The sequence below is a fragment of the Drosophila miranda genome, chromosome 3 (assembly GCF_003369915.1).
Source record: "Drosophila miranda strain MSH22 chromosome 3, D.miranda_PacBio2.1, whole genome shotgun sequence".
NCBI lineage: Eukaryota > Metazoa > Arthropoda > Insecta > Diptera > Drosophilidae > Drosophila > Drosophila miranda.
In genome coordinates, this window is record NC_046676.1 from 825,055 (window position 1) to 840,717 (window position 15,663).

At 39.0% G+C, this 15,663-nt stretch overlaps 1 protein-coding gene across 4 annotated transcripts in view; it reads right to left on the reverse strand.

Moving 5' to 3' along the window:
• LOC117188156 (G protein-coupled receptor kinase 1) overlaps positions 1–15,663 on the reverse strand; it is a 316,657-nt gene that overhangs the window by 198,774 nt on the left and 102,220 nt on the right. For 3 of the 4 annotated variants that reach the window (XM_033391573.1, XM_033391572.1, XM_033391574.1), the window contains exon 6: positions 12,376–12,437. In XM_033391573.1, the coding sequence (XP_033247464.1) occupies positions 12,376–12,437 (62 nt within the window). Of the gene's footprint in view, positions 1–5,806; positions 6,901–12,375; positions 12,438–15,663 lie in introns of those variants that run through there. The other variant, XM_033391576.1, reaches the window with a different exon arrangement.

The following is a 15,663-nucleotide window of genomic DNA, read 5'->3' on the forward strand; positions in this document are numbered from 1 at the left end:
ACCCGTACGTGACGAAACAACTGTATATCTCGTTAGTAGGTCCGATATTGGATTATTGTTCTTGTGTGTGGAGCCCGCAGTATAAAGAGCAACAGGTTGTTATTGAATCCGTGCAAAAGCAATTTTTAATTTTTGCCCTTCGTAACTTAAACTTAATCTTGCCACCCTACTGGTTTAGACTAAATCTAATTGACCTGCCGTCGTTGCACTATCGCAGAAGATGTAATGGGGCAATGTTCGTGCACAAGCTCCTTCTCGGGATTGTTGACTCCCAAACTCTCTTGGGTCAGATTGACTTTGCCGTTCCATCTAGACCTACCCGTACTTTTAGGCCAATCCGCTTACCCATATGTAGGTCTAAATATGCCGAACATGAACCGTTTAAGGTTATATGCCACAACTATAACTCCCTCTGTCATACCTTATCCCCTGAACTATCCATTAAGCTAATAGCATGTAATATTTAAAATCACCTAAATTTAACATACTTTTAACTTCTCTTCTTTCCTCCTTTTGTAATTAAGTACCATTATTAGCAGATAATTGTTAATTAAATAAATAGTCTCTGAGAACCAGGCGTTAAACAAGACGGACGGACGGAAAGACGGACAAACAGTCATGGCTCAATCGACTTGGCTATTGCTGCTGATAGTACGAAAAGTTTTAAATAACGTCGTGCTAGGTTTTCACACACTATTAGAAATTCCGTTTTCCCGTTTCCCGTTTTCTAAACACCTTTGAAAAAAGAAGTCAGTATCAACGACTTCCGCCCCTCGAAAGATAAATAAGATTTCACGATTTCATTATGAAATAGATATATCCTATGACGATGATAATATGCTATCTCTAAGCAGTATGAACCATGAATGTGGAACCATTGTGCAGCATTGAAATTTAAAGGAGAAGAACTGCTCTCTTTGTGATGTTGTGATGTAAAAGTCGAGCTTCCGTCATTTCAACCACATTCAGAACCACTAAACAGCTTGTTATTAAAATTTATTCGTAAATAAAGCGGCTGTTGGATACATTACTACTCTGCATTTAGGCATCTCCTAATTTAAGGGCCATAGAGACACCTGTTTGAAATATTTTGGTATTGCCAATTTATTATTGGGGTGAATATCCCATATATGTGCACTCGAAGGCGTTTTATTCATTGGAGACTTTCGGCAAACTTTACCAGTTATACCAGTACACGTGCAGATGAGGTTCAAGCATGTCTTAAGACCAAACGAGGGGGAACGTTGTGAGCTGCTGCGGCGACCGCAACTCTACATTTATACCCAATACATAGTCAGTATAGCTACATTGAGCGACAATGTGCCCGTGCGGGAGAGACAGAAAACGTGTGTGGCTTTTCGTTCGTTCTCATTCGTAGTGACCAGACGAGTTTTTGTTTTTCGATCCGTTTCTTTTCCTTTTATTTTGCAATTACAGCCGGTCTGTTTAAAAATAAACCTTTAGTAAAATCTCTATTTAACATACAATAAAAAAATCTATTCTTTAACACGGGTGCATGCCTATTGATTCCATAAAAACATAATTTTTATATTAATTCTGTGCGTTGGTTAATTGTTTTTTTGTGTGTTGCATTCTGTAAGTAAGCTCACGCTGACTTTAGCTCGCTCTTAGGGCTCGCGCACACTATAGCTGAAAGCGGAGCTGAAATCGGCGCTGAAATCGGAGCTGAAAGCTCAGCTGATCTGAGAGCTTTTTTCAGGCAGAATCAGCTTGCAGGTGCGTACATTGTCGGCTGATCTGATTGCTGAAAGCTGAAAGCCACTGCCTCCCTTTGTCTATCTCCTTAAGGGCTCGCGCACACTATAGCTGAAAGCGGAGCTGAAATCGGCGCTGAAATCGGAGCCGAAAGCTCAGCTGATCTGAGAGCTTTTTTCAGGCAGAATCAGCTTGCAGGTGCGTACATTGTCGGCTGATCTGATTGCTGAAAGCCACTGCCTCCCTTTGTCTATCTCCGGACGGACGGACAGACGGAAGTTTTCTTCGTTTTTTTTTTATTTCGTGTATTTCAACCACATTTCCGTTATGTATTGTATTCGTATTACTTTTATTTTACGAATTATTATTAAATTTCTCAATTATTCATTATATTGTATAAAAATAAACATTGTGATGTCTTTCGAGCGTTTACTGTACTTGGGGACATAGTATATTATATTGATTATTGACATATGAAAATGGTAAATAATAAAACTTTTTTGCCCAATTTATCGCCTGCCAGAAATAAAACTATGATTCAAATATTTTTAATAATCCCGCTTATTCCCCAGCGCTGGGTTAACTGTAATTTCGCTTAACAATGTTTTGCAGCCCATTTTCGATCACTTATGAACCAATACACTTGAACAAAATCAGCAATCAGCTTGCTGAAAAAACAAACATGCTTGATCGATCAAACTAAGCTGAGCTAATTTTAGAAAGCTTTTTCAGCTTTCAGCTCAGCTCAGTCTGCAATGTGCGCACTTGCACCGGTGCAGTGTGTTTGTTTTTTCAGAGCTTATAAATCAGCTATCAGCTCCGCTTTCAGCTCCGATTTCAGCTACAGTGTGCGCGAGCCCTTATCCCGTAGCATTTGCTTTAGATATCACTCTGTCCTTATTATCCAAGCCCAAATAACTGTTCCTTCTCTCGCGCTATTTAAGCTTTCTGCGCTCTGTGCTTGGTAGCTCTCGCTATAACCGCTCTCCTCCCTGCTCTCTTTTTTTTACTAATTCCGGTTTGAGCGTTTGTCTGGCACATTGGCCTGATACTAGTGTTGGGTAAACATTGGTCATTTTGGGGAACATGTTCACTTGTTCTTTTTTAGTAAGTGAGTCAACTCACTCATATTGCTCACTTGTTCACATAGATTGCTCAGTTGCTCATTGCTCACTTAGATTGCTCAGTCGCTCACTAGCTCACTTAGATTGCTTAGTTGCTCACTTGCTCACTGTTCACGCACAGATCACTAAGCACCACAGATTTTGACACAAATAAAATACGTTACATTTCAATTTTAATCAAACATTTAAAACTAACAAAAAAAATTGCAATGATTCCAAATTTCACTATACTTTCGAAGTATCGAATATACTTCGAATTAGAGACATACTGAATTTTCAAAAGATTAAACAGTTTTGCCGGTAATACAAAAAGTGTGAAGTAAAAGCAAATATGAGCAACAACTGCCAGAACGCAAAATGCCCTTTGAGGAGCAAAATTGCGCAAAAAGTGAGTAGAGACCAAGTGAGCAAAAATTAACAAGTGAACAACACAGAACAAATGAGCAAAAAAGAACAAGTGAACAAAAAGGAACAGCTTGGAAGGAACATGTTCAGTTGCTCACTTAAGTGAACAACTCTTTTTTGTTCACTCACTCATGAGCAACACAACGCTACCTGATACCAATTTGTTTTGAAATTTTTATTGAAAATTGAGAACATGCAGCCTGTTATTGGCGGCTTTAATGGTGGATTAGTTTAGTTTCTCTTATGCCAAGGCGATAGCATCATTTAAGATAGGTGTCTCCCCGACTCATTTTGACACCATTTGCTCTGCCAAATTTTGGCCAGAGCATTTGGTGGTGAAGGAGTTGAAAGCTAAGAAGAAGAATAGGCCCCCCATAACTCTTACAAATCATGACAATGTGCCATCCTCATCTTCCCGTCCTGCTTCCACACTTCCAAAACACAAACTTCTCTTAGTAACCTATCAGAATGTTAGAGGCTTACGTAGTAAGCGCAGCATTCTTTTCCGGGATAGTGTTGCATTTGCTTCCCACGTAATTGTGTTTACTGAAACCTGGTTAAAGCCGGACATTCTTAGTTCCCAGGTTTTGGCAGGTCGGTACACAACCTTTAGAAAGGACCGTTCGTCTCGACGTGCAGGAGGGGTTCTGATTGCAGTGGACTCTAACTTCACGTCGGAACACTTCACAGTCCAGGCTCAACCGGAACTGGAATTCCTGTGTGTAAAACTGATTCTTCCCGCTTTCGCTATATTCATTAATTGCTCGAATATTCCACCTTCTTCGGATATCTCTATTTATGAACAGCATTTGTCCGCTTTAACTGCTGTTTCTTCCTCTCTATCAGATAAAGATCATATGATAGTTCTTGGTGACTTAAACTTGCCAGGAACTGCTTGGTATTCGGTAAACGAGTCTAGTAACCTAGCCCATGTCACGACATGACTTTGTTGACGGCTTGCTTGACCTGGAGACTTCCCTTTAGCACTAAAGGCAGCCCATATCATAAGCGATCCATCACCATGGTTTGGCTTGTAGCAAGTTGCCCGTGGATGACGCGGGTCTCTCCAATATTTATGATGGACATCTGAACCGCCTAAATTCAATTTTTTTCATCACTAAAAATTAAATTTTCTAATTCGTGGTCCCAGAACTTGTGTTTTTCAAAAAGGACGTGCGCGTATTATGACGTTTAGTTTAGAGGAGTTAGCCCACTTGCTTTTGATATGTGAGGTTAAAATATTCGTTCAAAATTTTTTTCACACGTTGCCTGGGGATTGTTAACCCGAGTTCTGCCTTGATTTTGTTGCAGCTCATTAAGTCTTCAGTTGCAAACTGCCGCAAGTACCGTTTTGTCAATTTTATTATGGTTGTTACTGGGCCAAGTTGACGATTTTTGCGGTAACCGTCTGGATCTATGAAAAGTTTTGAAATAGTATTTCGATGGTGATACATTAGCGAAGCTATTCGACCAGTTGTTATGCCGGCTAATTTTATTCTCTTGATCCTTCCATGTTCCCCCTCAGAAAATTCTTTACCATGTGGCATTTTTAGCTAAAATGCATTTTTTAAATTTTTATTGGTTTGAAGCAATAATGAGTGCTTACGAGTGCTTATCAGTTTTACTGAAACAATGCTTCTCAAAACATGAAAAAACATGATTGCACATACATATATGTATCTGTTTTCTACGTAGAGCGCGACTTTGATCTCTTATCTAAGCTAATGGTACCACAAATGTGGTTCAAAGAATACGAAAATTTGTAGTAACTGAGCACAACAATAAGAGATGAGAACTGCATAGTCAAACCAAACAAGCATCTATTACTTTTTAAGAAAAATTTAAAATAATTTTTGCACATATAGCCATTTTACTAAGGAAACTTCTGTATTCAGTTCTTACAAATTACTTAATTCAATTATAATACTATTGCTATAACGTTTTTGGGAATGTTTGCATGAATGTATAAATGTAAATAATAAATTTGAAAATCCAATTTTTGCGTGCCTTATCTTTGCATGTATGCATGGGAGGTGCAAAAAATATGACATATACAGGCAGGCTCCGTTTTTAATTTACTTTTTGCGGATTACGTTTTCAGCCAAAACGTTTCGTTTTAAGGTTCTCCAGTTTTCACATATTTGTTTGCTATTTGCACCAAAACGAAAATTGTTGTTGCTCTGGCCCATTTTTTCGAAGCCAAATTTGAGGCTGGGGTAAAATAAAATTATTTATAAAGATAGCAAGAGCTAAATTACCCTGATATAGGTGTCAAGTTTATGTTAATGCATCAATAAGTCATTTATTTTTTTCCGTTTGCAATTAAGGTTCGTTTGGTTGTATAAAATGCCGTTTACTTTTTACTTCGTCATCGAAAATGTTTTCGTTTTGAAAACGAATAAATCTTGCGGAATATGAAAACGGGAGCCCCAATTAATGTGTATTCAAAAGAAAATCGGAAAACTTTTGTGAACGTGAAAAACGGAGCCTGGCTGATAATTTCGCAATGTTTTTTAATTGGGTAAAAAAACGTGTTTACATTTTTGTTGGTATAGTTGTGTCAGCTCCACGCTGAATACTCTATACGATTTAGGTATATAACCAAATTTGTGATCAATTGCATATCGTATAGTTTGATTAAGATTTGAGTACGTGCATTAGTCCATTTTTCCCCACTCTCCCTATTCGGATGGAGTTTGATCGCGTTCCAGATCGTTTTCGTTGAGGATTTGCGACAGCAATTCGTAAAGCAGCTCGAATTGGCACTTTATTCGCGAGACTTTATTATTTGCGAGAATACCTTCCGCTACTTCGGCGGCACTGTTGTTAACATTGTTGGTGCCAACATGCAACTATTTTCGGATTAACATTGTCCAATTCTGTCCATTCTGTCCCGTATGCTGAAAATTAGGCAGTGCAATGGTGCAAAATACTGATTCCACGTCTCGCTATCTTGTAGCGTCTCAAATATGCAATCTCCGATGAAAATCACATCCGGATCTTTTTCACGGTCAATAACAATGTTAATAATATAGCACTGCAGCCAGCGCTATACCATCTAGGTTTGTTAAGTTTTGTAAACTTCTCTATTCCTTAAAATAATAATAATGAATTACAATTAATTATTTGGAGTACAGCCCTATGTATTATTGCTGGGTGGTGAGGTCTCTTCGCCGGAGTCGCGTATGGCTAGTGTGACAAGTTAAGTCTATTAGGATGGGCCAGATTTTTGACCTAATACTTTTCTTTCACTTAGGCGATTTCATCTTTAACAGATTCTACATTTCAGTTTTTATGAATATTTTCATTCCGAATGTAGCATGGTGCCCCAGTGATAGTTATCAGTATCTTTGATTGGGCCCTCTGGATTATTTCTAAGTTACTGATGCAAGCGTTTCCCCATAGTTCGGAGCCATATTCCCAAATTGGTTTGAGAACTGTATTCTATAAAAATACTTTGTATTCCAGTTTTAGTGGCGAACGGATGTTTATGAGCCAATGTATGTAGGTTACAAATTTTAATTTTAGTAGAATTCTCTTAGCTTCGATGTGTTAACGCCGAGTGAGCCGTGTATCCAAACGGACACCAAGGTATGTTACTTCAGTGGTTTGTGGAAAGTTGATGTTTTTCGGAGACACTGGTGGGCAAGTTTGTCTGTTTAGGGAAGAAGTGACATGTTTACACTTTTGCTCGTTTACATATATTTATATATTCTAGCTAACATAGTTAGATCTATATGTAAGCCTACCCAGACGAGGTCCCAGAAGGAGTTCCAAGCTATATACTCAGTTACTTCACCTAGGCTCCGTGTGGACCTTGCTTAAACTATTCATCCTGTCTATTGATTCTTCTTGCTTCCCCCGATTTGGAAGAGTCGTTTATAATTCCTTTCCATGAAAAAGGCATAAATTCTGATGCAAAATTATAGAGATATATCTAAGTTATCCGCTATTACTAAAATGTGTGAGAACATTTTAACTCTGCACTTGCAACATCTCTGCAAATCGCTTATTACTCCAGCTCAGCATGGATTTATAAGGCGGAGATCAACAACCACAAATTTATTAGTTATTTATTTATTTACCTCCTTCATTATCAAAGGCTTTCAAGGTAATCTACAGACAGCTGTTTTTTGGCCGATAAAGAGTTCGACTCTGTAAATCACTCCCTTCTAGCATTAAAACTTGACCTTTTAGGGTTCCCGCCCAATCTACTGCGATGGATTTCTAGCTACCTTTGTTCCAGGTCTCAAAGAGTCCCTTTTAACAAGTTTGGTTCTTATTTTCCTTGAATATTAGTCTAACAGCTATCTTTCCTGCATGTTCGCTTTCGGCATGTGCCCCGCGGTCGATTGGGCGAGAGTTTGGCTACGGTTTTCCTGGGATCCGCGAATAACAGCCTTCTGCTGGTTCCACACGTGCCAATTGATGGTGCATCGCCACTTGAAAGTCATTGCATATCAACGTCAAAGACAAAAGTTCTTACTTAAAAACGACGATGGAAGAAGAAAAAAACAACAGACAACCGCATCATCAGTCTTGCCCAAAAGGATCATTTTCATGTCTTCCAAGTCCATATCCGCTAAAATTCGCTAAGAAATATCGGATGGTTTATCGGAAACTTCAATATACAGACTTACCAGCACGTATAGCGCGAAGAATTCCTTTACTCTGGCCTCCTGACTTAAACCCAATTAAAAACAATTACAAATACGTTTCGAAAAGCCAAAGAATTGGGGTAATTTGTACAAAAAAAAAATATTTGAACAGAAAAATTTATTTGTTACATATTTGTAAAATCTACTCTTATGCCGTTTAAAAAAAAACATAGACTTGCTTATGTTTTTGATATTTAATCGATCACAAACTATATATTTGAACAGAAAAATTTATTTGTTACATATTTGTAAAATCTACTGTAGGTTAGAAAACTAAAAGTGAATTGAATTAGTTCTGTACATTTATTAAAAAAGTTTTTCGAGACGTGACCATATCAGTAGTGTGTGTATATTAAAAATTTCGATGAGATAGCTATTCTATTAAGGGAGTAGTTTAATATAAACATACGGACCGACATATATCTATCAAATATCTATTCTGCCAGAACAAACAAATTTAATATCTAATTTTTCCAATATCTAAAATCATATTTCAGTTATGATTAACAAGACGGACAGACGGTGTTCACATATGGACATGGTCACATGGGTAAATAGTATAGTGGGCCACAAGGCGCTGTGATTTTAATATCTCAAATATATATGCAGGAATGTTAATTAGGATAACGTTTATTGATATTTAATGTAAGTTTTAGGGTAGGTTTTTAATGATAATTAAGTTGGCGACTTTGGCGACGGACAACTGATGAGACGAGTTATTAAAACGACGGCTGAGAACTGAGTACTGAGAGTCCTCTCTCGGGCGCTTGCCGCGCTTTCGTGATTCGCTCTCTGCTCTCTCGCGATCGGGACAGGGGACGCGAGCGTACAGTCAGCACAGCCTTCTTACATTCGGCCATCAGGACTGTCGTCATCCATCCTGGATGGCAACATAGATTCGGCTTGCGTCGTCTTTTTGCTCCAGAAATAAACCGGGTGAAGCTTTGCCTCGAACATCTGCAACAGAACTGCTCCGTAGCCATCTTTGGAGTGTCAGTGTGTAGCATCCAATTCATGTAGATTCGCAAAGCAGGCTAAAGGATTTCAACTGCTGGATCGTCCGTTCTTCCTCTGGTCAAATCTTAAAATCGACGTCTTTTTTTAAGAGAATTGTAAGTGGACCTGTGCATATTGTGCCATAAATTGGCGAACAAATGCTTTTAGACCCAGAAACGCTTGGACGGCCTTGATTGAGCACTTTTCTTCTCCTGGCCAGATTTGTACATTTTCGATAATAAGACCCAAAAACTTTGCTCCATTTAATCTTCATTTCATACGAAGCTGCTATCATTATAACTTTCTTTGTTTTGGTAATGCATTCCTCGCCGTCGTTGGTATATATAATGATGTGATCTATATACAGCTGCATAAACGGCTTATACGGCACATACGGCTAGAAAATATGATTTACAAACCGTATTAAAGCTGCTGGAGAGTTTGTAAATCCGAACGGCACCTTGTTGAATTCAAAAAGTCAACACAGACTCTCAACGTTTGATCTTTCTTTCTGAAAATTACAATTCTGCTCGCTATGTGAGAAGTTGATTTGCGTACAATACCCTAATCGAGCCACTCAATTAATATGCTTTTTTACAGCTGCAGCTTCATCTCCAGACTCACGGCTTGGCGACTTCAAAAAAAGGTTTTAACAATCCATCTTGAATGATCTTAAGCTCAATTGGACATATTCTAGGCATTTCTTTTCACTCTCGTTGCAACTAAAGCATTTTGTATCAGCTGTACACGACATTCTTTTATGATCCGGCGAACCGCAATTAAAACAATATAATTTTTTCCTTCAGTTACCGACGTTTTATTCTTAAATGCAACTGTGTTTTTGTCACTGCTGAGTTTTCATTGAACCAGTTCGTAAATAGCATGCTCTTCCTTCAACGCCTTATACGACTGGCACCGATACATCGGCCTTTTAAACTGGCTTTTTTATTTGCATCCTGTTTACGATATACCGCAATTTTGCTGCTTCTTCAATATTTCCGACGTTTGCTATCTTCTCCATGTTTAACAAATATTCGTGGAAAGTTTCCGATCTCTCCATTTTACGATTTCGCAGCGATTGGTGGATATCCGCACTATTGGTATTACTTTCGAATTCGCATATAAATTATACCCGATACTCAAAATGAGTATAGGGGTATATTAGATTTGTGCTGAAAATGGATGTGTGTAAGGTCCAGAAGGAATCGTTTCCGACCCCATAAAATATATATATTCTTGATCAGCATCAATAGCCGAGTCGATTGTCTGCCATGTCTGTCTGTCCGTCCCTATGAGAGCATAGTGCTCAAAGACTATAAGAGCTAAAGCAACGACATTTTATATCAGGACTTCTATGATATGTCACTCTTACAAGTTTATTTCAAAACATCGCCCCGCCCACTTCCGCCCCCACAAAGGGCGAAAATCTGTGGCTCCACAATTTCAAAGAATTGTAGAGGATGACTATATATTTTCTAGAGTGCAAAATCTGAACCAGATCGTATAAGTATTTCAATTTCTCTCGCTCTGTCTCTCTCTAACACACAGGTTTCATGGTCGTCTTTGGATATTGAAAAATGTGAGCGCCTAGATCTCAGAGACTAAAAGAGCTAGAGCAACCAAATTGGTCATCCACACTCCTGTGATATCGAACCTGCACAAGTATATTTCAAAATTTCGCCCCACCCCTTTCCGCCCCCGCAAAGGACAAAAATATGTGGCATCCGCAGATCTCAGAGCCTATTAAGGCTAGAGCAAAAAAATTTGGTATTCACACTCCTGTTAAATATCACTGTTACATGTGTATTTCGAAATTTCGCCCCACCCCCTTCCGCCCCCACAAAGAACGAAAATCTGTGGCATCCACAATATTGAAGATACGAGAAAACTAAAAACGCACAATCATAAAGAATGACCATATCTATCAGATTTCTTAATCAGGATCAGATCGGATTATTTTTATAGCCAAAAGGAACAAATCAATTCGCAGCGCCCGACGACATGCTCAAACTGATTTTCTGTCTCTCTCGAACGCACTCTTTGTCATGTCGTTTAATATAAGCGGCGTCTGCCGGAGGTGAGTCATACTGACTAAGTATCGAGTATAAATGTAGAGTTCCCCCTCGTTTTTTCTTACATCGTAAAAATTAGACAAGCACTCGGATTCCAAGAATAGCTTAGCTGCGCCACACATCTTGCCTCTGGCCTAAACATATATTTGTTTGTCAGATAGCTTCAGCATTATGTTCGAAAATGTCGAACCACTTTTGCACGTGGATTCCGCGCGAACTCCACAACAAATACCAAACAGCAATGTCGACCGAAATTTTCTCTATCGCTATTCTTTTCTGTGCGTCTATGATCGTTGTATTGCGCGTCGACACAGAAAAAAACCCAACAACAACAGCAACATCGACAGAAAAATTCTCTTTCGCTCTTCTTTTCGTTTGTCCTCTGTATATGCACGCAGCAGCAAAACCAACAACAATACAACCGAATTTCGCTTTTTGGGCAAATTTGAGCCCAATTTCATGACTGTCCGACTTCATAAATTCAGTTTTATTACATATAATACATATATACATATAATATAATACAATACATATATACAATAATATGACTTAAGTAAATATGCAATCTATAAAAACACATGATGAGACCCGTTATGGTGATAATGACCCATAAAATATCTGTAGACCTAAGTAAACAATAGTAACTATCAAAACAGTATATAAACCACACATTTATCCAAGCAAACCTAGTACTTATCCAAACCTCAGTAACTGAAGACTTATTTGGTGGTAATCATGTCACTAGTAAAAAAGCTCGAGTTGACAGCTTGTGACCTTACAGCCTGTCCAAGGCGTAAGAATCTCGTGTAGGCCGCGAGGGTCGCGGGGGTTCGGAAAAAGTTGCGACATGACCAATTGTTGTTGACCAAAAATCGGGGGGGATACCCGATACTCAATCAGTATGGCTACCCTCCGCCAGATGGCGCACATAATGCACGAAAAAGCGTCTGTGAGAGAGCGACAGCAAATGAGTACGCCATTTTTTCTGTCTGGCTATAATAATGATCCGATCTGATTCGCATTCTGCAGTCTGGAAGATATGGTCATTGCCACAGTTTTTCGTCCTTTGTGTGGGCGGAAGAGGGCGTGGCAAAAATTTGAAACAAACTCGATTCAGTGTGATATAACAGGGTCTGAATAAAAAATGTTGATGCTGTAGCTCTTATAGTCGCTGAGAACTAAGCGTCAAACAAGACGAACGGACGGACAGACAGAGATGGTTTCCACTTCCACCACAAATCATGTAGCCCCATACTCTTCGAGTAACGGGTATACAAATTCACAGCGGCAACAAGTCTAAGAATTTTTGATTTTTATATACATATATAGATACTAAATAGAATAGATATATAAATATAATAAATCTAAATATTAGATATTTGATGGTTGAAAAATGCAATTTACCTTTCCAAAAACTTTTTGAATGGTTTTCCTTTGAGCTGCGTGAATATCTCTTCCATATAAGGCTGTAAAATATTTAATAAATATGAATATTGGGCTGAAGGGTCAGTGAAAAATGTAAATATTTAAATATTGTAAAACTATCTATAAAACACTAAGCTAAAATCTGACAGAAGAGATATCTTTATTTCGTAAATGTGGAGTCAGTGCTGAAAAAAGGGCCCCCGCAGCTTCCAACATTTGGACCTACTGTGTGTTAAAAATATATATATAAATCAATTTCGAAGGTTTAACTTGACATTTCTGCAAAAATGAGCGAGCCAAAAGCAGTTGTGGCAGACTGTGGCCGTTCTAGCTTCCAGTTAAGGACAAACGAGGGGGAACGTTGTGAGTTGCTGCGGACACAGCAACTCTACATTTATACCCGATACTTAGTCAGTATGGCTCTCCTCCGGCAGACGCCGCTAATATTAAACGACACGACAAAGAGTGCGTGCGAGAGAGACAGAAAATCAGTCTGAGCGTGACGTCGGGCGCTGCCTAGCCACTGAAAATTGATTTGTTCCTTTTGGCTATAAAAATTATCCGATCTGATCCAGATTCAGCAACCGGATAGATATGGTCATTCTCTATGATTCTGCGTTTTTATACCCGATACTCAAAATGAGTATTGGGGTATATTAGATTTGTGGTAAAAGTGGATGTGTGTAACGTCCAGAAGGAATCGTTTCCGACCCCATAAAGTATATATATTCTTGATCAGCATCAATAGCCGAGTCGATTGATCTAACAGAAGTGCGGATACCAAATTTGGTTACTCTAGCCTTAATAGTCTCTGAGATTTGTGGATGCCCCAGATTTTCGTCCTTTGCGGGGGCGGAAGGGGGTGTGGCGAAATTTTGACACAAAACGGTCAAGGTCCGATATCACAGGAGTGTGGATACCAAATTTGGTTGCTCTGGCTCTTATAGGTTCTGATATCCTTGAACTCATATTTTGCAATTGGCAAAACCGCCCATGAAACCTGTGTGTTAGAGAGAGACAGAGCGAGAAAGAGTGAAATTGTTTTCTTGATTCTGGCTATAATAATTATACGATCTGGTTCAGATCACTCTAGAAGATATACTCATCCTCTACGATTCTGCGTTTTTGGTTTTATCGTATCTTTAAAAATGTGGATGCCACAGATTTTCGTCCTTTGTGGGGGCGGAAGTGGGCGGGGCGAAGTTTTGAATTATTTTTGTAGCAGTGGCATATCACATACGTCTGGATCCAAAACATCGTTGCTCTAGCTCTTATAGTCTTTGAGCACTAGGCGCTGAAGGGGACGGACAGACGGACGGACGGACAGACAGACAGGGCTCAATCGACTCGGCTATTGATGCTGATCAAGAATATATATACTTTATAGGGTCGGAAACGATTCCTTCTGGACGTTACACACATCCACTTTTACCACAAATCTAATATACCCCAATACTCATTTTGAGTATCGGGTATAAAAAGGAAGAACTCCATTACGAGGAACATTTCATCAACTATTACATTCGTTTACCCTCAGTGAAATATTCTGTTATCTTGCCTATAAATCGATGTTAATGTTAATGTTAATCGATGTTTCCATCAATTGGAAAATTTTATCCATCACACATTATGGTGAATATTATTATTATATTGATATTATTATATCACTGAAATTGACGTGAAGGAAATAACAAATGCTGCTTTTTTGAGTGCTCTCAAGCGTTTGGTTGATACGGTTGGTTGGTATTCCGGGATGCATTTGGTCGGACAATGCTACCAACTTTTTGGTCGTAAGGAACGAGTTGGAGGACCTTCGGCAGCTGTGTGCTATACAGCATCGTTTAGGAAAGATGAAATTATCTTCTCCGGGAAATACCCGCCAACACTCTACGCCTTAATGACCGCAAAGCTTGCGCGACTGTCAGAATGGGAGTAAATCCCTCACAAATAAATACATGGTCCGCCTATCAACTCCCCAATATTAAATGGATACAGGTTTTCCTTCTGCTTCAGTGTGAGTTACTAAGGTTTGGTAATTGACGAAAAGAGCAATTGGCACCTGAACGTCAAGGATAGAGTGAAGAAGACAAAGACTGCGCTATATACATGTAAAAAAGCAATTGGCTTAAAATGGTGCATGAACTAGTTAAGCCGGTGCTTTCACCAGGTCCAGACGGTCTTCCAGGTTGTGTACTCAGGTACTGCGCTTAGGCTATGTGTGGATCCTTGCTTAAACTATTCACCCTGCCCATCGATTCTTCTTGCTTCCCCCCGATCTGGAAGGAATCGTTTATTATTCCTCTCCATAAAAGGGTAGCAAGTCTGACGAAAAAAACTATTAAGGTATAGCAAAGTTATCCGCTATTCCTAAAATGTTTGAGAAAGTCTTAACTTCGCACTTGCAACACCTCTGCAAGTCACTTATATCTCCAACTCATCATGGATTTATAAGTTGGCGATCAACCACCACGAATTTGTTATAGTTTACCTTTTTCATTATTAAAGGCTTTCAAGGTAACTTACAGACTTACAGGATGTCATTTACACCGACTTTAGTAAAGCATTTGACTCTGTAACCCATTCCCTTTAGCACGTAAACTTGACCTTTTAGGGTTACCGCCCAACATCTTGAGATGGATTTCTAGCTATCTTTTGTTCCAGGTCTCAAAGAGTCCTCTTCAAAACTCCCTCTCTTTACCAGTATATGTTTCTTCGGGAGTACCACAGGGCAGCCATCTAAGCCCTTACTTTTCACACTCTTTATTAATGACTTGCCTTCGGTATTAACATACTCTCGAGTACTTATGTATGCGGATGATTTTAAACTCTGTGTCCAGTATTAGGATATTTCATTTCATTCTCGCTTGCAATCCGATCTCAATAACTTTTAGTCATGGTGTTGTGCAAACTTGTTACACCTTAATGCCTCGAAATGCAAAGTTATGACATTTCATCGTTCTAGCCCCTTATTGGCTCCCTATACCCTATTTGGTGGTTCTCTTGAGAGAATCACCCTGGTGGATGATCTTGGGGTTATGTTAGTCCCCAAGTTTAAGTTTTCTGAACACATTTCTACCATGGTAAATAAGTCCATGGGCGTGCTTGGGTTTATAAAGAGGTGGTCAAAGGAATTTGACGACCCGTATATAACAAAGACTCTCTATACCTCGCTTGTTCGTCCGATCTTAGAATACGGCTTCTGTGTATGGTGCCCTCAGTAAAAAGTACTTTAGGACCGTATAGAATCAGTACAGAACAACTTTTTGC